Source organism: Anabrus simplex, chromosome 1 (genome assembly GCF_040414725.1).
Source record: "Anabrus simplex isolate iqAnaSimp1 chromosome 1, ASM4041472v1, whole genome shotgun sequence".
Classification (NCBI taxonomy): Eukaryota; Metazoa; Arthropoda; class Insecta; order Orthoptera; family Tettigoniidae; genus Anabrus; species Anabrus simplex.
The window spans coordinates 157,581,478-157,603,334 of record NC_090265.1 but is presented as its reverse complement, the minus strand read 5'-3'; the positions used below and the strand labels follow the sequence as shown (position 1 = coordinate 157,603,334).

The 21,857-nt window shown below is 39.9% G+C and overlaps 1 protein-coding gene across 1 annotated transcript in view; it reads right to left on the bottom strand.

Moving 5' to 3' along the window:
* Nucleotides 1-20,700, bottom strand: part of LOC136863318 (uncharacterized) — a 109,234-nt gene extending 88,534 nt beyond the window's left edge. The window contains exon 1 of the mRNA XM_067139707.2: nucleotides 20,601-20,700. Coding sequence (XP_066995808.2) covers nucleotides 20,601-20,651 — 51 coding nt within the window. The 5' untranslated portion in view covers nucleotides 20,652-20,700. The remainder of the gene's footprint in view (nucleotides 1-20,600) is intronic.
* Nucleotides 20,701-21,857: the final 1,157 nt, after the last annotated feature.

The window sequence follows — 21,857 nt, the reverse complement described above, 5'->3', positions numbered from 1 at the left end:
TGAAATCGTATCTTCATGGCAGTGCTACACGTTACTTCAATGTGACGCGGATATTCTAGCCGTATGTCTGCGTTGTACGCGCTACCCAAGTCGCCTGTAAAACACACCGGCGAAAATATTGTCAGTTTCCGAAGTCTTCATTCATGTGTTGTTCAAAGTGTGTACGTAATATCTCGTCCCGTATTTTTGAAAGTATTAGGCCTATATCAAATATATATTCAAACACATATAGATTCTAACCTCTTGCACCTGACCACGATATTCTCACAAATTGTTACGTACAACATTTTCTCCGCAAAGTACCACTTTGAAAAAAATATCCTAGTGAGTTTTAATGCATTTAAACGGAAAAAGAAAGAATTAGCTGCTGTGATTTGCCCGACTTTGTTTCATCGCCATTTTACTGCGGCAGTGCGAAGCAGGTATGCCTTCGCCATAGATATATTTAGCGTGTCTCACGTTCTTCGTTTTATTGATTATTGTGAAATAAACCATTTCTTCCATATTCTATTTTGTATAAAAGTTCTCTTGTACCTTGAATTTGCATTTTCTATTTCCCCGAATATCCGTTCACTTTTTTCTATTTCCGATTCGTCATTTTAAAACTTTCAATTGTCTTTCTACCTTATCCTGAGAAGAGAATCTATGAGCTACTTCGTAAGGAATGAATTTCATTAGTATATTTCTTTATCAAGGCTGTTTTGGATGAAAGACAATTCTGTGAGTTTTGCAGAATTTCCAAATTGATGTTCAATTCTACCTGGCTCCAATGGGCCGTGTAGTTAATACTGAGTTGTTCTGTGAGCATCTGATCTTCTTTCCAGTATTTGTTTTCCGTGATATTGGCACAGACATGTGTTAAGACGATAATTATAATAATAATAATAATAATAATAATAATAATAATAATAATAATAATAATAATAATAATAATAATAATAATCCCAGACGAAACTATCTTTACATCGGTCTGTTTTCAGACCAACTTTGCTTTACGGGAGCGAAAGCTGGGTGGACTCACGATATCTTATTCATAAGTTGGAAGTAACAGACATGAAAGTAGCAAGAATGATTGTTGGTACAAACAGGTGGGAACAATGACAAGAGGATACTCGGAATGAGGAGATAAAGGCTAATTTAGGAATGAAGTCGATGGATGAAGCTGTACGCATAAACCGGCTTCGGTGGTGGGGTCATGTGAGACGAATGGAGGAGGATAGATTACCTAGGAGAATAATGGACTCTGTTATGGAGGGTAAGAGAAATAGAGGGAGACCAAGACGACGATGGTTAGACTCGGTTTCTAACGATTTAAAGGTAAGAGGTATAGAACTAAATGAGGCCACAACACTAGTTGCAAATCGAGGATTGCAGACTGAACGCTGAAAGGCATAACAATCTATAATGATAATGTATGTATAATAACAATAATAATAATAATAATAATAATAATAATAATAATAATAATAATAATAATAATAATGGCGTATGGCCTCCGGAGAGGCCTGGTGCAGGTCATTCCCTCGTAGATGGCCTATAGGCGACTTACATGTCTGTGTGGATGGGGCTCTACCTAAGATGATTTCTAATGGTAAAGACGACACACATATCCAGCCTTTGAGCCAGATGAATTAACCAATTGAGGTTAAAATCCGTCCGCCTCTGTGGTGTAGTGGTTAGTGTGTTTATCTGCCACCCCCGGATGTCCGGGTTCCATTCTCGGCTCTGCCACGAAATTTGAAGAGTGGTACGAGGGTTGGAACGGGGTCCACTCAGCCTCGGGAGGTCAACTGAGTAGAGGTGGGTTCGATTCCCATCTCAGCCATCCTGGAAGTGGTTTTCCGTGGTTTCCCATTCCTCCTCCAGGCAAATGCCGGGATGGTACCTAACTTAAGGCCACGGCCGCTTCCTTCCCCCCTCCTGGGCGAGGTACTGGTCATCGTCCCCAGTTGTATCCCCCGACCCAGAGTCTGAAGCTCCACAACACTGCCCTTGAGGCGGTAGAGGTGGGATCCCTCGTTGAGTCCGAGGGAAAAACCTACCCTGGAGGGTAAACAGTTCAAGAAGAAGAAGGAGGTTAAAATCCCCGACCCCTCCAGGAACCGAACCCGGGACCCTCTGGACCAAGGCCAGCATTTAGGCATGGAGCCGGACGTTAAGGCGATGATGGGATAGGACAGGGCTAGGAGCGAGAAGGATGCCACCGTGGCCTTAATTAAAGTAGATCGCCATCATTTGCCTGATGTGAAAATGGGAAACCATGGTTATATTTTTTCAGAGCTGTCGATAATAGGGTTCTAACCCAGTATATCTCGAATCTAAGCTTACAGATATGCAACCAAAACAGCGTAGTCAACTCGCCAATGAGAGCAACTGAATCGGATTTACGTAATTTTGAAACGACATTCCTCAACTTTAATGCTGCAGTCCATCGAGTAAAATAATCCAACATAAAAGTCAGGATTTAGATGCAATAGAATTGATGGTCCATGCTTATCATTTGATTGAGGAAGGTGGTTTGAAAATTGTGAAGAGAGCAGAAACATCTGCACTTCCAAATTCAAGGATAAGTAAACAAATTCGGATCGTGGCAGAGAGAAGAGATGAGAGTCATTAAAATGAATGGCTCTTCATTTAATAACTTTTTTTTCTATCTGACAAATAGTACCGTTGTAGGAAATTGATTTTTAGTCATCTTTTAGTTCTCTACTGTATAAAACGTATCAGTTTGTTATCTATTCTATTCCCATTCCATGTTCTTTAGATTTGTCGAGCTTTAGAGAATGTTTCAAGGGAGCATTGGTAAGTGACAAGTAGAATTTATTCGTAGAAATTAAAGTCTACGGTCACATTGCCAGATGGGGAGAACGGAATCGATTAGTACATGCACAGAATTTACAATGGTTTATCAGCTAACTCAGTGTAGGTACATTTATCAGTACGTGTATACTAAGAAATAAACTAATTCAATCCCACTGTTGGTCATGCTAGCAATAGTTTTCTATGGTTTATAACCCTTCACCAAACGAATGTCCGAACGAAAGGCACAGTCACTTCCTTCGCAATCCTAGAAAAGAAATCTGCGGCACATACAGCCCATTTGGGGCTTTGTCCTACCAAGAGGACTGCTGCCCAGACAGGTAGCTTGAAGATATTGGAGTGCCACGTGTTCAGTGTGACGACTTCCTCAGCCGAACTGCTAGGAAAGAGCTTTTCAGATGATGGCGAGCAAATATTTGTTCTACGAAAGCCTAGCCTCGGAGCTCCAGTAGTGATGGGCGGCGACTACAGTACATTGACTTAGTATATAAAACAGAGTGCACAAGTCGTCCAAAGAAGTTAGTTGTAATTGTAATTTGCCGACCCTATCGCTGAACATAATTCGCCTTCACATTTGTATGTTGGTGCATGTGAAAAGTGTCATGGCGTGGGAACCTCAAAGCAACGCCACTTCAAACATTGATCGAATACATGTCAAAACATTCGAAAAGACGCATCACGCTATCATGTGTCGAATTCGTGTTTCCACTGAAACCCATAGAGGACAGTTGTATTTACTGTGACTGATCAGACATGCATATGTTATGCAGTTGAATAATGAGATGTCATGAAATAAACGTTTTATTTACGTGAGTGTACTGAACATTTTCTGATATATGTGCATATGGGATCTTGTACTGACAAAAATCACTGCCCGGAGTTTGAACCCAAAATTTGGAATCACGCTGTTTCCACAAACGTAAGTCACATTGGTGATCAAACAGCTAGCGAGTGCGCTGTAATAATGAATTGTGCATTATCCTTAAAATGGAGAAATCAAACGATCTATTTTTTGTCAAGTTTCCTGACTTCTTGTCCATTTGAACTAAATTTAAGTGTGGTTTGAGGACTTCATTATTTAGATGCAATGAAATGAAATGTCGTATGGCTTTTAGTGCCGGGATATCCCAGGACGGGTTCGGCTCGCCAGGTGCAGGTCTTTATATTTGAGTCCCGTAGGCAACCTGCGCGTCGTGATGAGGATGAAATGATGATGAAGACAACACATACACCACCCAGCCCCCGTGCCAATGGAATTAACCAATTAAGGTTAAAATCCCCGACCCGGCCGGGAATCGAATCCGGGACCCTCCTAACCGAAGGCCAGTACGCTGACCGTTCAACCAACGAGTCGGACTAGATGCAATGATTGACGGATACAGTTCACGGGTGTGACCTAACCGTGGAAAACTGAGCTCGCAAGTCATCCAATGAAAAGAAGTAATTGTATTTTCAGCCCGATTATTATTATTATTATTATTATTAGTAGTAGTAGTAGTAGTAGTAGTAGTAGTATGTTCAAATTGGGTAAGATTCTTTAGTAGTTTCAAATTCTAAACATATTTAATGGATTCTCTCGTTTTGGATCACAGCATTTCAAATTTAATCATAATGGCTTATTAATATTAATTATCTTGCAATCAGCAATCGAAAACAACGATATCATTGGTGGCGTCATCGCCCTGTTGAACTGTGATAACATTTTCAGTTCACTGAATGAATTGCATTGAGCCTGATTGATTGATTGATTGATTGATTGGTTGATGATAATTCACGTAAAAAGCGTATGAACAGAGAGGTCATCACCACCAAGGAGAATTAAATCGAATCTATGATCTTTAACTTATACGCTGGTGATCGCATCGACGATATCTTAAGGATATCTTTAAACTAGCATGTATTTATTTATTTATTTATTTATTTATTTATTTATTTATTTATTTATTTATTTATTTATTTATTTATTTATTTATTTATTTATTTATTTATTTATTTATTTAACGTTACATGTTTTTGTTCAAAAGCGACACACAGACAGCCGTATAGCACATGCGTGTTCTCTGCAGTGGTCGTCATATTTACCACAAACCATTGTAAGTGTAAAACTTCGGGGTGTAAAAAATAGATCTACACAGTATACTGGGCGAGTCTATCCTCTATGGAAAAATACAAGGACGTAATTCGGGAGGTCTTAAGGATGACATTCGCTAGCAGAAAGAATCAAATCTTTTACCCGTACAGGTTGGGATAGAACACGCTAAGGGAAGTTAAGGAATTGAACGACTTGGGGTTGATGCTTGACAATGGTAATTCAGTTTGCACGTAAGCAAAATAACAGTTGAGGGATACCAAGCACAAGGATTTGTCATCAGAAGCGCAAAACCATTCACCAAGGCGAAGTCGATCATAGCAATCTCTAACACACATGCGAAGAGGAAAACTAGAGTATACAGTGTGGAGCCCGTCGTGCAAAAAATATATCAGGTTAATTGAAAAGGTGCAGAGACGTTTCGTAAAATTTGCAGACCATACATTACAAGATTCTGAGCAACTGCAAAGTGACCTCGATAATGTTGTGAGATGGACAGCAGGCAATGGTATGTTGATAAACGGGGTTAAAAGTCAGGTTGTGAGTTTCACAAATAGAAAAAGTCCTCTCAGTTTTAATTACTGCGTTGATGGAGTGAAAATTCCTGTTGGGGATCATTGTAAGTATCTAGGTGTTAATATAAGGAAAGAATTTCATTGGGATAAGCACATAAATGGGATTGTAAATAAAGGGTACAGATCTCTGCACATGGTTATGAGGGTATTTAGGGGTTGTAGTAAGGATGTAAAGGAGAGGGCTTATAAGTCTCTGGTATGACCCCAACTAGAGTATTGTTCCAGTGTATGTGACCCTCACCAGGATTACCTGATTCAAGAATTGGAAAAAATCCAAAGAAAATCAGCTCGATTTGTTCTGGGCGATTTCCGACATAAGAGTAGCGTTACAAAAATGTTGCAAAGTTTGGGTTGGGAAGAATTGAGAGAAAGAAGAAGAGTTGCTCGACGAAGTGGTATGTTCCGAGCTGTCAGCGGAGAGATGGCTTAGAATGACATTAGTAGACGAATAAGTTTGAGTGGCGTTTATAAAAGTAGGAAAGATCACAATATGAAGATAAAGTTGGAATTCAAGAGGACAAACTGGGGCAAATATTCATTTATAGGAAGGAGAGTTAGGGATTGGAATAACTTACCAAGGGAGACGTTTAATAAATTTCCAATTTCTTTGAAATAATTTAGGAAAAGGCTAGGAAAACAACAGATAGGGAATCTGCCACCTGGGCGACTGCCCTAAATACAGATCAGTATTGATTGATTGATAAATGGTGTTTATCCTTATATGGTGTCATACAACCATCTGTAACGTAATTTGGAAGTAAATGAAATGGCGTACGGCTTTTAATGCCGGATGTGTCCGAGGACTGCGGCTCACCAGGTGCAGGTCTTTTGATTTGACGTCCGTAGGCGACCTGCGTGTCATGATGAGGATGAAATGATGATGAAGACGACACATACATCCAGTCCCCGTGCCAGGGGAATTAACCAATTATGGTTAAAATTCCCGACCCTGCTGGGAATCGAACCGGGGGCTCCTGTGACCAAAGGCCAATTTGGAAATAATAAGCCTGGAAGATCGAAGACAAATAAGAGATTCTAAAGTCCTCCACAAAACTGTAAACGGTACCGAAGAGTACTCAGACTCAGGATATATTTCCAAGTACCTCGTATAAATTCAAGGCTAAATACTGTATTCAAGTATGAAAAAACACACACTACCTCATGCTACAATTCACCACTTTATAGATTTTTAGAGCTGTCCTGAAAGATGAACTCAAGGCCTCAATTTGCTTATCAAACAATTCTTAAATATTTTCACTGACAAAAGGTTAACATGACTGACAGAAGACACTCCTTATAACTGTATATTAGTTTAGTTTCATCATTCTTAACATGAAATGAAATGTCATATGGCTTTTAGTGCCGGGATATCCCAGGACGGGTTCGACTCGCCAGGTGCAGGTCTTTCTATTTGACTCCTGTAGGCGACCTGCAATTCTTAACATGTAAATACTTTAATTAATCCTCTTGCAATATACAGGGTGTATCATAATTAATAGCGCAAATTGAAACAATTGAAAGTACACAATACAAGAAGCCAAAAAGTCTGAGTAAACATGGGTCCGCAAACGAGCAGTTTGGGAGATAATTTAGAATTTGTGTTCACTACCCACCACTGATTTGAATGTGTGTAAATGTAATTCTAGTTAGGAAAAGGTACCAATACAACGTTATGAAAAGTTATGGGATGTTTTGATAGAAATGCAGTTGTGTTTAATAAACAAGAAAACATTCATACTAAGTATGTTATAGTTTACTTCCTTCAACTACGAGTAAGTACACTGTACAGCCATAGTAACATGTATCTATAAGATACTAAGTAAGACTAAAAGCAACTGAGGAGTGTTTGTTCAAAAGGCGCTATTTCCACCCTAAGAAAGTTGTGGATAAACTCAAAGAAACGTATAATAATAAAAGGTACACGGAACGTACCTATGATTTGGTTTGGTACTACTTTTAAAGAATTACATTTTTCTGGCCTGGATTACTCATGCAATGCGTGTAGACGAAATACTACAAAAAAAAGAAAATTGAAGTGAAAATAGGGTCATTTGAACAGACACTCCTCAAATGTACTTCTACGAAAGTATGTAATAACTTCGTTTAATGTTGTATTGGTACCTTTTCCTCACTAGGATGACGTTTTTACACAGTCAAGTCAGTGGCGGCTGGTGACCACAAATTTTAAATTGTCTCGCAAACAGCTCGTTTGAGGACCCATGTTTACGAAGACACTTTGCTTTTAGTATCGTGTACTTACAGCTGTTTCAGTTTGTACTGTTAATTACGATACACCCTGTATGTATGATATAAATAGTTTTATGTTAGATTAGACTTAAATGCACATGGTCTAAGAGTTAAGATTCATTCCTTAATGTGCTTTAGTAATAACTACGTTAAAAGTAATTGGTGTAGGTTTGCTACAATTGGGGTGATTTCGCCCTGTTCTAAACAGGAAAAATAAATAAATAAATAAATATGGTCGCCGTAAGACTAATCTGTGTCGGTGCAACGTAAAGCCACTAGCAATAAATAAATAAATAAATAGATAAATAAATAAATAAATAAATAAATAAGTAAATAAATAATACTGGGCCAACAGGAAGGTTCAAAAGGCCGTTAAGAATACAATCCAGTATGCCAAAAGGGGCAGACGACGACAAAAACACAGCTAGAACACAAGCAGCGTGGTCCACAGATGGCCTAAACGCAAAGAAAAAATAAAGCCAAGATATACGGTCTAATTCACCGCCATATTGTACTACAACTGTATGCTGCTAAGAGAGGAACTACGCTTCCAGGCCTGTATCTGATGACTAGAGCCCGGATTTTTACGCATTAATAGGTTAGAATGCAAATTTACTGAAGCGAGTTGCAAGTATAGTCTACCTACACAACTATTGTGCTATGGGGACTGCATAGACATTAGGGGTACGGTCCATCAGAACCCCTATAATTTATGTTACTCTCGCTACATTATGGAAGAGCGGGTGGCCGACACTTCCTACTAACCAAATTAGTTTGCAATCTAACCTGTTACTGCATAAAAATCCGGACTTTACTGATGACGCTAGAGCAACTGTCATCTCATAACACACGTGATTTAAGCGTAAGTGTGAAGTGTGTGTGTGTGTACGAGATATTTTCGTACAGTAATCTTCGGGCAGACTGTTGACGAGTGTATCCCGTCTAATGGCTGGTTTACACGTGGACAGTGTTTAGTCCAGTAGTAAGTGGTAAGTTACTACTTAACTCACGTAGGCTTGTTTAAACGTAAGACAGCGTTTAGTACAGTGGTACATGGCAGTTTGTCACTCAAGCCACGTGATTCAGTCGTTCCTGTGTCGTCAACTAGATCAGAGATAAGATGGACGGCCATCAACAACGTGTAAAACTTGTTAATGACGTTATTCGCTGCGTGTTAGATAACATTTTAGAGGAAGTTGAGGATAAGGTGACTAAAGTTAGGAGAAAAAGAGAATGGGAGCGAAAATGGATTACCAGAAGGAATAATAATCCCGGGGCAAGTACAATTCTCTTTAAAGAATTAGCCGAGGAGGATCGACAGGGATATATGTTATCCTTGCGAATGTCAGAAGTAACATTTAGCCTAATGAGTTACTGCATAAAGTTGAACCAATGATACAAAAGAAAGATACCATCATGCATAGTGCATTATCAGCAAAGCTGAAACTGCATATCGTGCTGTACATGCTCGCGACGGGAAATAATGTCCGAAGCCTTCATAATTTCTTCAGAGTTTCCAAATCCAGTATATCTTTAATGATTCCGGAAGTATATGAAGGTATATATATATACTGCTCTGAAAGATTTCATACAGGTAAGGGAAAATACAGATACATATTGCTTACAATATTATATGTAAGCAATTGTTTAGCAAAACGACTATTATAAAAGGTTTATTGCTTTTAAATTTCTAAATTACTGTCCGCGTGTAAACAGGCCGCGTGGTAACTAAATTTTTAACTTAATTTTAAGTGACTTGCAGCGTGTGAACTGTGACTTTAGTGGTAAGTGGTAAGTAAACGATTAAGTAACAATTTAGTCAAGTGGAATAGAATCCAGTCCATTTTTCCTTTCAAGTAGACTTCTCACCAGCTGCGCGCGCACCCATCGGAGTAGTGGGGGAGCACTGTACTTGCAACTTACCACGAGCGAACAGGCGCAATTTAAAGTTCATAAGTTGTGGGTAAAGCTACGGAGCTGATCATCGTTGTGAGTTCCTTTTTTCTTTTGATCGTTCATTCTAATTGCCGAGAACAATGGCTAGATGGACAGGAGCTTTTAACTCACTGCAGAATTGAAACAATACTAATTATTGTGATAGGTTTTTGATGGTGTATTCACTGAAATTTAAAAGCAATAAACCTTTGATAATAGTCGTTTTGCTTAAACAATTGCTTATATATAATATTGTAACCAATATGTATTTGTATTTTTCCTTACCTGTATGAAATCTTTCAGAGCAGTCTTAAAGATATACTGGCTTTGTAAACTCTGAAGGAATGATGAAGGCTACGGACATTATTTCCCGTCGCGAGCATGTACAGCACGATATGCAGTTTCAGCTTTGCTGATAATGCACTACGCATGATGGTATCTGTCTTTTGTATCATTGGTTCAACTTTATGCAGTAACTCATTAAATGTTACTTCTGACATTCGCAAGGATAACATATATTCCTGTCGATCCTCCTCGGCTAATTCTTTAAAGTGAATTGTACTTGCCCCGAGATTATTCCTTCCGGTAATCCATTTTCGCTCTCATTCTCTTTTTCTCCTAACTTTAGTCACCTTATCCTCAACTTCCTCTAAAATGTTATCCAACACGCAGCGAATAACGTCATTAACAAGTTTTAACGTTGTTGATGGCCGTCCATCTTATCTCTGATCTAGTTGACGACACAGGAACGACTGAATCGCGTGGCTTGAGTGACGAACTGCCATGTACCACTGTACTAAACGCTGTCTTACGTGTAAACAAGCCTACGTGAGTTAAGTAGTAACTTACCACTTACTACTGTACTAAACACCGTCCACGTGACCAGCCATAACAAGGTCTACGCCTGGCCGAGCGCGAAACAACGTCACTACAGTTACATTTACGTTACATTTACGTCTCACTGACCACTTTTCTGGTTTATGGAGACGGTGAGATACTGTCCTACGGGAGATTTTGACCTACCAGTGAATCTACCGGTACAAGGACGGCATATTTAAGCTCCTTCTAATTATTTAAGATAAGACTAGGTAAAACTTGATACGGAATCTGCCATCAGCGGAATAGCCTTAAATGCAAATCAAAGGAAATTAATTCATAGATTGATTGACCACTATTGACTCTGTCATCAGAACTGAAACGAATAAATACCAACCTGTAGAATTATATGTGAAGTGTCAAATCTACAACTCTATCGCCCCGTACTACAGAGAAAACGCCGGTTGAAATCATAGGCTTAATGGTGCTAGACGGGACAGTGAATGAAAATCCACAGCCTGTTTCCAGTCATTCGACCGGGTCAGGAATGGATTGAAGATAGGAAGTGTGCCGGCTGCCGAAACCTGTCGCACTCCTCTGGGGCAGTGAATTAATGAATGACAGATGAAATGAAATTATATTGGAGAGTGTTGCTGGAATGAAATATGACAGGGAAAACCGGAATACCGGGAGAAAAACCTAGAGGGGACAGTATTCACAAGAATTGTCAATTTCTCTAAAACGTCCGACCTGAAAAACACTTAAAATGATGACCGAGCGGGTTGACCGAGCGGGTTGACTGAGCGGTTAGGGGCGAGCAGCTGTGGGCTTGCATTCGGAAGATAGTGGGTTCAAACTCCACTGTCCGCAGCCCTGAAGATGGATTTCCGTGGTTTCCCATTTTCACACCAGGCAAAATCTGAGGGTGTACCTTAATTCAGGCCACGGCCACTCCAAGTCCTTTCCTGTCCCATCGTCGCCACAAGACCTACCTGATCGGGGCGATATAAAGCCAATTGCGAAAGGTTCTCTAAGAATAATTAGAAACCATTTATGTGTATTTAATACAGAATTCACGAGTGTTGGAGTCTATAAATTTTAATATAATATATTCAGGTTTTAATGTAAATTCGACTGTTTAATCTGAATGAATGTTTTCTTAAACTTGTTAATGTAATTTTAACTGCTGTATATTTATGGTTGATTTTATTAAGCCTATTTTATTCTAAGCTTTGTAAGAATGAGCGACCTCCAGTTATGGAATAAGGCTTGATGCTGATGATGATGCTTGTTGTTTAAAGGGGCCTAACATCTAAGGTCATTGGCCCCTATGGAATAAGGAGAATAACATTATGCAGAATAAGTTAACATATAAAAAATTTATTCTATTGTCCGGCTCCATGGATAAATGGTTAGCGTGCTGGCCTTTGGTCACAGGTGCCCCGGGTTCGATTCCCGGCGGGGTCAGGAATTTTAACCATAACAGGTCAATTTCGCTGACAAGGGGGCTGGGTGTATGTGTCGTCATCATCATTTCATCTTCATCACGACGCACAGGTCGCCTACGGGAGTCAAATCAAAAGACCTGCATCTGGAGAGCCCAACTTGTCCTCGGACACTCCCGGCACTAAAAGCCATACGCCATTTCATTATTGTATTTTACTTACAGCAATCATTACTTAGAAGTCATGATAGTCAAGTGTTGCAATGTACCGAGTTTTTATTTAAAATTATGCAAGGTAGGTTCGATAATAGCCGTATGGTGACCTCACCACGTGCAGCCTGAAGCTGACAGCTGAGCGGGATGATTTAATGTCAACTGAGACTGATAAATGATGTCAATTTATCGACTACAGCAAGAGGCTTGGTATCGTTGACATCACCCTAATCTTAATGTATTTATTTTGGTAGTGAGTTTCTGTATGAATTTATTTCTGTACAGTGTTCGATTCGTTGGCTGAACGGTCAGCGTACTGGCCTTCGGTTCAGAGGGTCCCGGGTTCGATTCCTGGCCGGGTCGGGGATTTTAACCTTAATTGGTTAATTCCAATGGCACGGGGGCTGGGTGTATGTGTTGTCTTCATCATCATTTCATCCTTATCAAGACGCGCAGGTCGTCTACGGGTGTCAAATAGAAAGACCTGCACCTGGCGAGCCGAACCCGCCCTGGGATCTTCCGGCACAACAAGCCATACGACATTTCATTTCTGTACAGTGTTGCTTAAAATGTGTTTCCACTTGGTAGTTCTAAACGAAGTATTCACCAGTCAAGCAGTGCGGGTTTCAATTCATTCACAGATTTACTGAAGTCCCTTTCAAATAGTAATACAGTAAATAATAGAATGAATAAGTTGCGCAACACCAGGCCCGTACTTAGCCAAAAGAAAAATAGGAGATGATTGTGTTCACAGAGGTAAAGCTCGGTAACGTAATAGCTCCCGTGGAAGGAAGCCCATCTAATTTTCTGTCCCATCTCACCGTACAGGGATGACGAACCAATGACACGCGTGCCGCGAACACGACTTCGGTGGCACATCAGACAACGTACTAACATATTTTCATGTTTTATCATGTAATAAATTGGTCGGAATTCTAGTAACATAGCATATTTTAATATTACGTTTTAATAAAGATGTCTCAAATTAACTCAATGGCCATAATTTTACAAACTTTATTAGGTGAAAGCAAATATATCGTCGTAATCTGTTTACCCTCCAGGGTTGGCTTTTCTCCCGGACTCAGCGAGGGATCCCACCGCTACCGCCTCAAGGGCAGTGTCCTGGAGCTTCAGACTATGGGTCGGGGATACAACTGGGGAGGATGACCAGTACCTCGCCCAGGCGGCCTCACCTGCTATGTTGAACAGGGGCCTTGGCGGGGGATGGGAAGATTGGAAGGGATAGACAAGGAAGAGGGAAGGAAGCGGCCGTGGCCTTAAGTTAGGTACCAACCCGGCATTTGCCTGGAGGAGAAGTGAGAAACCACGGAAAACCACTTCCAGGATGGCTGAGGTGGGAATCGAACCCACCTCTACTCAGTTGACCTCCCGAGGCTGAGTGAACCCCGTTCCAGCCCTCGTACCACTTTTCAAATTTCGTGGCAGAGCCGGGAATCGAACCCGGGCCTCCGGGGGTGGCAGCTAATCATACTCACCACTACACCACAGAGGCGGACGAAAGCAAATATATACCGTATTTTAAAAATATGGACGGCACTCTTGACAATAAAAAGTAATAAACAAGTCCTTAACTGACACGCTAGCCGGTAAAGGTTTGCCATAGCTGGGCTAGTGAGTCATTTTCTTCTGCCTAAAAGAAAGCACACTGACCAAAACTGTTAAGAGCGAAACCGTACAAACTCACAGCTGTCCATAATTTAAGGGACTCTAACAGTGGTCCAAGATTTCACTTTTTAACTGTCACTTATTAACTGCTCGCTATGGTTGCATTGACCCGGATCTGTTATTCTTTAGTGATGGATTTATTTGAGTGGCTGTGTGATTAGTCAGAAGAATCGCTACTGCAGTGGAGAAAACCCCCATTCACGACCGTGTTAAGTTCTGGCAGAATTATAGGGCCTATATGTTTTCTTACCGATATATAGTCCTCATTCTGAGATGGTGTGGTAGTGATTATTGTTGGTTTTTTTATTGCAAGTTGCTTTACGTCGCACTGACACAGATAGGTTTTATTGCGACGATGGGACAGGAAAGGGCTAGCAGTGGGAAGGAAGCGGCCGTGGCCTTAATTGAGGTATAGCCCCAGCATTTGGCTGGTGTGAAAATGGGAAACCACGGAAAGCCATTTTCAGGGCTGCCGACAGTGGGGTTCGAATCCACTATCTCCCGAATACTGGATACTGGCCGCACTTAAGCGACTGCAGCTATCGAGCTCGGTGATTTTTGTTTTAAGGGGAAGTACAACTGGGCAACCATCCTCTATTAACACTTACCAGTGAGGAAAAAATTAAATGGGTCTGAAGCTTCGAAAAATGAAGGTATCGGCCAAATAAATACAAGGGCCACGAAGGGCGTGAAAATGGAAGATTCCCCAGGCCTCTACTACTCTAATTCCGTCGGGGTTGAAAAACAACAAAAGTTGACCAAGGGAGACGGGAAATAGCCGAAATTGAGAAGCTAGGCTCAAGTAAGTGGAAGCAATGCCAGGACTCACTTAAGGGCCCCGTGGTCACCAACCCACGCTCCCAATTCACCACTTACGACAGTTGGGGATAACATGTATGTATTCTGCCACCCCCACCCACAGTGGTACTCATTCTGAGAACATCCCTTCAAGAGCTGTCGGATGCGGAAAGGCATTATTGTCATTTCTCGTAAGATAATGCAGAGACAGTTCACAGTGTCAAGTGAAATAGCGCTGCCACTCCTCCAGTCAGAGCGAGAAGGCGGTGGACAACATTTTATACTTGTTTTACACAAGGATCAATTGTTAAATTGAAAAGACTGCATAAAATAAGGACCCTGTATAATAACTTGAGAGATATTACCCATGGCAGAAAGTAAAACCTTTTCAACATTCTTTCTTGAACCAAAGCACCGCAAACGGTCTATGTATCATCTTTATACGGTGAAATTGATATACGGGCCGCTATAGATCACGGCTAGGTTCCAGCTTCTCGAAAAGGGGACCCAGATTCAAATCCAGTTTATTTTTTGTGACATTCGCGAAATGGATATGTATATCATGTGGTTCAGATGTACGTCCCTTCACTCATTACAAAAGTCAGACAGCCACTTAAAACTACAATGCTGTCTGCAAGTTTACTACGCGGATTCAGTTGTCATTTTCACGTATCAGAATGAGTGGTTTGTCACAAATGATTCTATCTCGCCAAAATAAACCTTAAATGATGGACATGATATATAAAACTTAAAATAAATGTTACTCCAAAACAACAACGCAAATATCGATAGCAATAACATGCCTGTGAATAATGAAACCCAAAAATGAATAATTGACACTTAGAAACCAATTGTCCAATGCAGTTCATGTATAGAGAGAAATAACTTTAATGAGAGAAAGTAATGCTATTCCATTCAGGAATATTATGGTGAACTAAGTGTATATTTCGTGTTTTAATGGACTGAAAAAATTATAAGTGATAATAATGTTATTTTCTTTACGTCCCATAAACTATCTTTACGGTTTTCGGAGACTCCGAGGTGCCGAAATTTAGTCCCGCGGGACTTCATTCACATGCCAGTAAATCTACCGACACGAGGCTGACGTGTTTGAGCACCTTCAAATACCACCTGACTGAGCTAGGATCGAACCTGCCAAGTTGGGTCCAAAAAACCAGCGCCTCAACGGTCTGAGCCACTCAGCCCGGTATATTAAGTCAACACTGAAAAACAGTGGCTTCCTTCTTTAACAAATGATTGTTAGAACTGATCAACTTTTACTTTCCACATGGTTTTATATTTAAAGTGTTGCTTGGTTACCTGCTAGTAAATCCATTACAGGGTGAGTTGGTCGTACAGTTAGGAGCGCGCAGCTGTGAGCTTGCATCCGGGATATAGTGGGTTCGAACCCCACTGTCGGCAGCCCTGAAGATGGTTTTCCGTGGTTTCCCATTTTCACATCAGGAAAATGCTGGGGCTGTACCTTAATTAAGGCCATGGCTGCTTCCTTCCCATTCCTCGGCCTCTCCTGTCCCATCGTCGCCATTTGACCTATCTGTGTCGGTGCGACGTAAAGCAAATATCAAAAAAAGTAAGTCCATTACTAATGTCTAACGAGAATGTGGTAACATTTTTCTAGAAACATGAAAAATTTGGTCACTGAAGAAACGGAGCGATGCCGCCTAGATTTTCGGAATATGAAAATAATAAGCCCGGAAAATCGTAGATAAATTAGAGATCTTAAATTCTTCAACACAATTGTAAACAGTACCGCAGCCATTAATCATTACCCCAGAAGAGTGCGACAGGCTTCGGCAGCCGGCACAATTCCTATCCTCGCCGTTAGTTGGGGGTCAAATGACTGGAAACAGGCTGTGGATTCCATTTTTTTCTCCATGATATATTTTTGCGTACATCGTATAAATCTAAGGGTAAATACTGCAATCAAGTATAATGAAACACACTCTACCTCGTACAACAATTCACCACTTTGCAGATTGTGTAGTAGCTAGAGCAGAGCTGTCCTGAAAGACGAAACTCTAGGCAACACTCGGCTTTTCAAACAATCCTTAAATATTTTCACAACACTGACAAAATCTTAACATGATTGGCAGAACTATAGGGCCTATATGTTTTCTTGCCGATACATAGTCCTCATTCTAAGAGGAATGTGGTAGTGATTATTGTTTTAAGAAGAAGTACAACTGAGGAACAATCCTTTATTAACATTTTCATTCTCGGTTCAATTCAGCCTCTCGATATGTCGTATTTGGTATTTAAAATCAATATAGCCTATATTTTCGTTTGTCAAGCTCCTTAGCTGAATCGTCATCGAAGTCATCGTTTCAGAGGTTTCCGGATTCGATTCCCAACCGGGTCGGCGTTTTTGTAGCGTTTGGTTAATTCCTCTAGCAGAGAGACTGGGTGTTTGTATTATTTTCACTACACACCTCTTCAAATAAGCACAACACCTCACAGAAGCCTGTAAGAGTGAAAACATAGTTTCACATAGGGTTGCCGTCTGGAAGGGTATCCAGGCGTAAAACAGGGCCAAGATCACATATGCAACACTGTTCACACCTGCGACCTCATCAGTGTGGAAAAGCAGAAGAAGAGATATTTTTGTTCCTTCTTAAGTCAGGGCAGTGCGCCGGCCTCTTACCACGGGTTCCGTGGTTCAAATCCCGGTCATTCCATGTGAGATTTGTGCTGGACAAAGCGGAGGCCGGACAGGTTTTCTCCGGGTAATCCGGGTTTCCCTACCATTTGTCATTCCAGCAACACTTTCCAGTACCATTTCATGTTAGCCATTAATCATTAACCCAGAAGAGTACGACAGGCTTCGGCAGCCGACACAATTCCTATCCTCGCCGTTAGATGGGGGTCAAATGACTGGAAACAGGCTGTGTATTCCATTTTTTTTTCTTAAGTCAGAAACACGCGGGAACTTTCTCAATGACAATAGCGAAAGTAATTTATAAATTCCATGTCAAGAACAATCGTACCGGTATTTAATATTTAGAAACTATACTAGACTTCTCATATTTATTATATCGTCTTGCGAAAAACACAAACGTAACATATGCGTCAGTCCGTAGCCAGAACGATGCAAGTTCCACTTCATAACCCAGAAATATTACCGAAATTTAATTTATGTTTCATTCTCAGTAAGGTTTAGTGCATATTGCCTGCTAAAATTGTGTTTTATGTATGTAATTGATATGATTTGTTTTTTTTTGTATATATATAACAAGTCGGTAATTAATTAATAAATAAATAAATAAATAAATAAATAAATAAATAAATAAATAAATAAATATCAACAAATTAAAGTCGAAGTTTAGCTATGTATAAAGGTAGATATGAATTAACGAGGCACTTCCAGATACTCTGGAAACTTCAAATTTGATACCAGAAAACCATACATTCCCAAAATTTCCCAAGGGAGATGAGCTGAGTGAGTTCCAATTTTGAGCTCACAAGCAAAACAGCATAATCTCGCAAGCGTAAACATTTCACATTTTTCACCCAGTGGAAAACTTCTCTCCGAAGGTATTCAGTACAAGTGCCTACGAACAATGCACGTACAATGGCACTTAAAGTTTTCTTGTAACTACTACGATTATTATTATTATTATTATTATTATTATTATTATTATTATTATTATTATTATTATTATTATTATTATTATTATTATTATTGTTATTATTATTCTACCGTTTTCGTCTTGAAATTTATATATATTAAAAACTTCCTTTTAATTAGTATATCAAGTACTTAATATTCATATGCTCTTTATGTACGTACAATGTGTTTTATGTATGTAGTTGATATGATTTGGTATTTTTTTTTTTGTATATATGACATGACACTCCCTTAATATCATTAGGTTTGATTATTTTATTAATAATATTACTGCTATTATTAATAATATTTTTCGTCTTATTGTCATCAGTAGTTATTATCAACAATGTTCTAGGTTAAGAATTGTTAAGCGTAAGAATGGGAGTAGGCCCTACATCCCTAAATCTGTCAGAATAAATAAGGCTTATTATTATTATTATTATTATTATTATTATTATTATGTTACAATGCTGATTTGGCCCTGTTCAAGTGCCGGATGCCCTTTAGGACAAACACGAACATCCAGTCCCTGAGCCACAAGAATTAATCAGACGCCATTAAAATCCCCGACCCTGCCGGGAATCGAACCCAGGACCCTCTGAACCGACGGCCTTAACGGTGACCATTCAGCCAAGGAATCGGGCACTTAAAGTATTACAAATATAGATAAATCTATAGGAAAGAAGTAATGTTTATACTAGAGTACACTTAACTTACTGTATGTATTGTGGACCTTTAAATTGGAGAACGCCACTGGTCAGGTTCACTTGTCTTTCATGTTATTATAGGCCTATACTATTAGTGAAAAATGGCCTCCTCAGTTTCTATCTATTAAATAAATAAATAAATAAATAAATAAATAAATAAATAAATAAATACCGAACGAGTTGGCCGTACAGCTAATGTCGCGCACCTGTTAACTTACATTCGAATACCATCGTCGGTATCCCTGAAAATGGTTTTCGGTGGTTTCCTATTTTCACACCATGCACATGATGGGGTTGTACCTTAATTGAGGCCATGGCAGATACCTTTCCAACCCTCACCCTTTCCCAGCCTTCCGTTGCCGGAAACCTTCGATATGTTAATTCAACGTTAAACAAGTAACAACAAAAAAGCATGTCGGTAATAAATAAATAAATAAATAAATAAATAAATAAATAAATAAATAAATAAATAAATAAATAAATAGGCTTCATGCCATTGGTGATAAGCATTTATCGTTTAACTGTTTCTTAAAACTCATTGTGAGTTTAGAAAGAGCGAAGCGTACGGGTACCACCAGTATATTAATAATTGTTAAGTGAGAAAGATAAATGTCACTGTTCTTGTAAGCTGGAACACTGCCACAATACTAGGCGTAATGGACATCCTTACATCAGTGAAATGTGTGTCACAGGACATGCGGCGCTAAAACAGGGTTCCTTTTCGTCTACTTTTTTTTTACAGTCCCATTTTCCTTAAATATTCCAACTCTAAAACACATTTCAAACGCACTGCTTGTTAAAGAATAGTTAACAGATTTTGCAAAATAAGACACAAAAGCCGTAAGTAACAAGAGCTTATGTTCTGTTCGGCACTTCCCCAATCTAATGAATCAGTTAAGTGATTTTTTTCGGAATAAATTCCTCGTCATCAGATGAACAATGCGCATATAAAATATATTAAAAGCAAGCTTATCGTTTTACGTTGACTGTTGATTTGTGGCCATAGTCATGAGACTTGCAGCTTGAATTGGAATCACAATGAGGTGACATGTTTCACAAATCCCATATCCATTGCCAAGGTTTCGAACTGGGACCGCCTTCATGGAAAGTTGATGACAAGGTCACTTATCTACAGCGTGTGTACAATTACATTGAATACTCTTCGCCATCACTAAGACCGCTTACGCTAAAATAGTTTAAAAAATGGAGCTCTTTGAAGAAACAAAGCCTCTCACAAATTTTCATATAGATATGGAAAGTAAAGTAAATTTCATTTTTGTGGGTTTTATGAAAGTAATATACTGTATAGCCTATAAATAATAAATATAACTTTTGTATGAACATTATTTAAAGTGAAATCGATAACGACTAATATATGCTTTTACACCACCGATTCCAGTGCTATACATGTAAGAAATTATTTTTCTGTGCATTTTAGTGCCCCACTTAATTTTCCAGAATGACTCAAGTTCTTTCATGTAGAAAATAGAAAAATTCTTCTTTCTTTTCTTCAAAAATGTATTTCTAGTAACACGACTTTTGGAGGATGTAGAAGGTAATAAACACTGCCAAGATTGAACAAGAAATATTCTGTTTGATAGGAATCGTCTGCTACTGTAAATTTTTAATGGAATGTTCAACTTACCAACGTGAAGATGGCGGCTGATATGTAAGCCTTGCGTCCAAAACACCCCATAACACTCCTGTATTATGTGGACAGGAGGCTGCAACTGCTCATCTCCCATCATGTCGATAAAGTGTACAGTATCTCCCGATAAGATAACAGGTTAATAATTATTCTCAAGCGCCACTGAGTTAAAAAGAAACCCGGACCCGCACTTTATCAAATGAAACGGCCGCACAGCGTAGAGAGAGTCCCTTATCTCCCAGTACGATAGGTGTTGATAACATTTCGTCATTGCCCAATACCATAGCTGAACTCCGCGATAGATTCATTAACATTTTCCTTTATTTTAATGTTGCCTCTAAAAATGATCCACCGGGCGAGGTGGCCGTGCGGTTAGGGTCGCGCAGCTGCGAGCTTGCATCCGGGAGATAGGGGGTTCGAACCCCACTGTCGGCAGCCCTGAAGATGGTTTTCCGTGGTTTCCCATTTTCACACCAGGCAAATGCTGGGGTTGTACCTTAATTAAGGCCACGGCCGCTTCCTTCCCACTCCTAGCCTTTCCTATTCCATCGTCGTCATAAGACCTATATGTGTCGGGCGATGTGAAGCAAAATATCAACAAACAAAAATCAACCAACAACTGGGTTCGATTTTCTGGCTCCTCGGATGAATAGTCAGGGTAGTTGCCTTCGGTTCGTTGCATGGGACTTCAGTTCCTGGCCGTACCAGGGATTTTTTTTTTTTGCTAGGGGCTTTACGTCGCACCGACACAGATAGGTCTTATGGCGACGAACCAGGGATTTTAAATGTGTGTGGTTAATTCCTATGGCTCGGAGACTGAGAATTTGTGTTCATCTCAATGTATTCTTCTCTTCATCTACATACAACACTCCACACCACCCACCACCATAGAATACGCAATAGAGAATACATCCCTCCATTGGTAAAGTTGGCACCAGGAAGGGTAAAGTAAAGCAAGCAAAGTCATCTCCGTACAGGCCATGAAGGCCCTTGGAGATGCGGAAGGTGAAGGCTTCCACTATCCGTAACCTCGGCACTTGATGGAGTAGAGTGGTTAGCGCTACGCCCGGCCGCCTTTTCCCCCAGGAATAAAGTAATATTAATGTCTTTGGAATTAACCTGGTACTCACTTTTGGTGTAGGCTCAGTGAATCTCAGGGCCATGTTCACCTCCGGAAGTGGAAATCTCGATTCTTAAATTTTACGACTTCCTGACGGCGCGGCGATTCGAACCCACGTCCTTCCAAGCGAACCG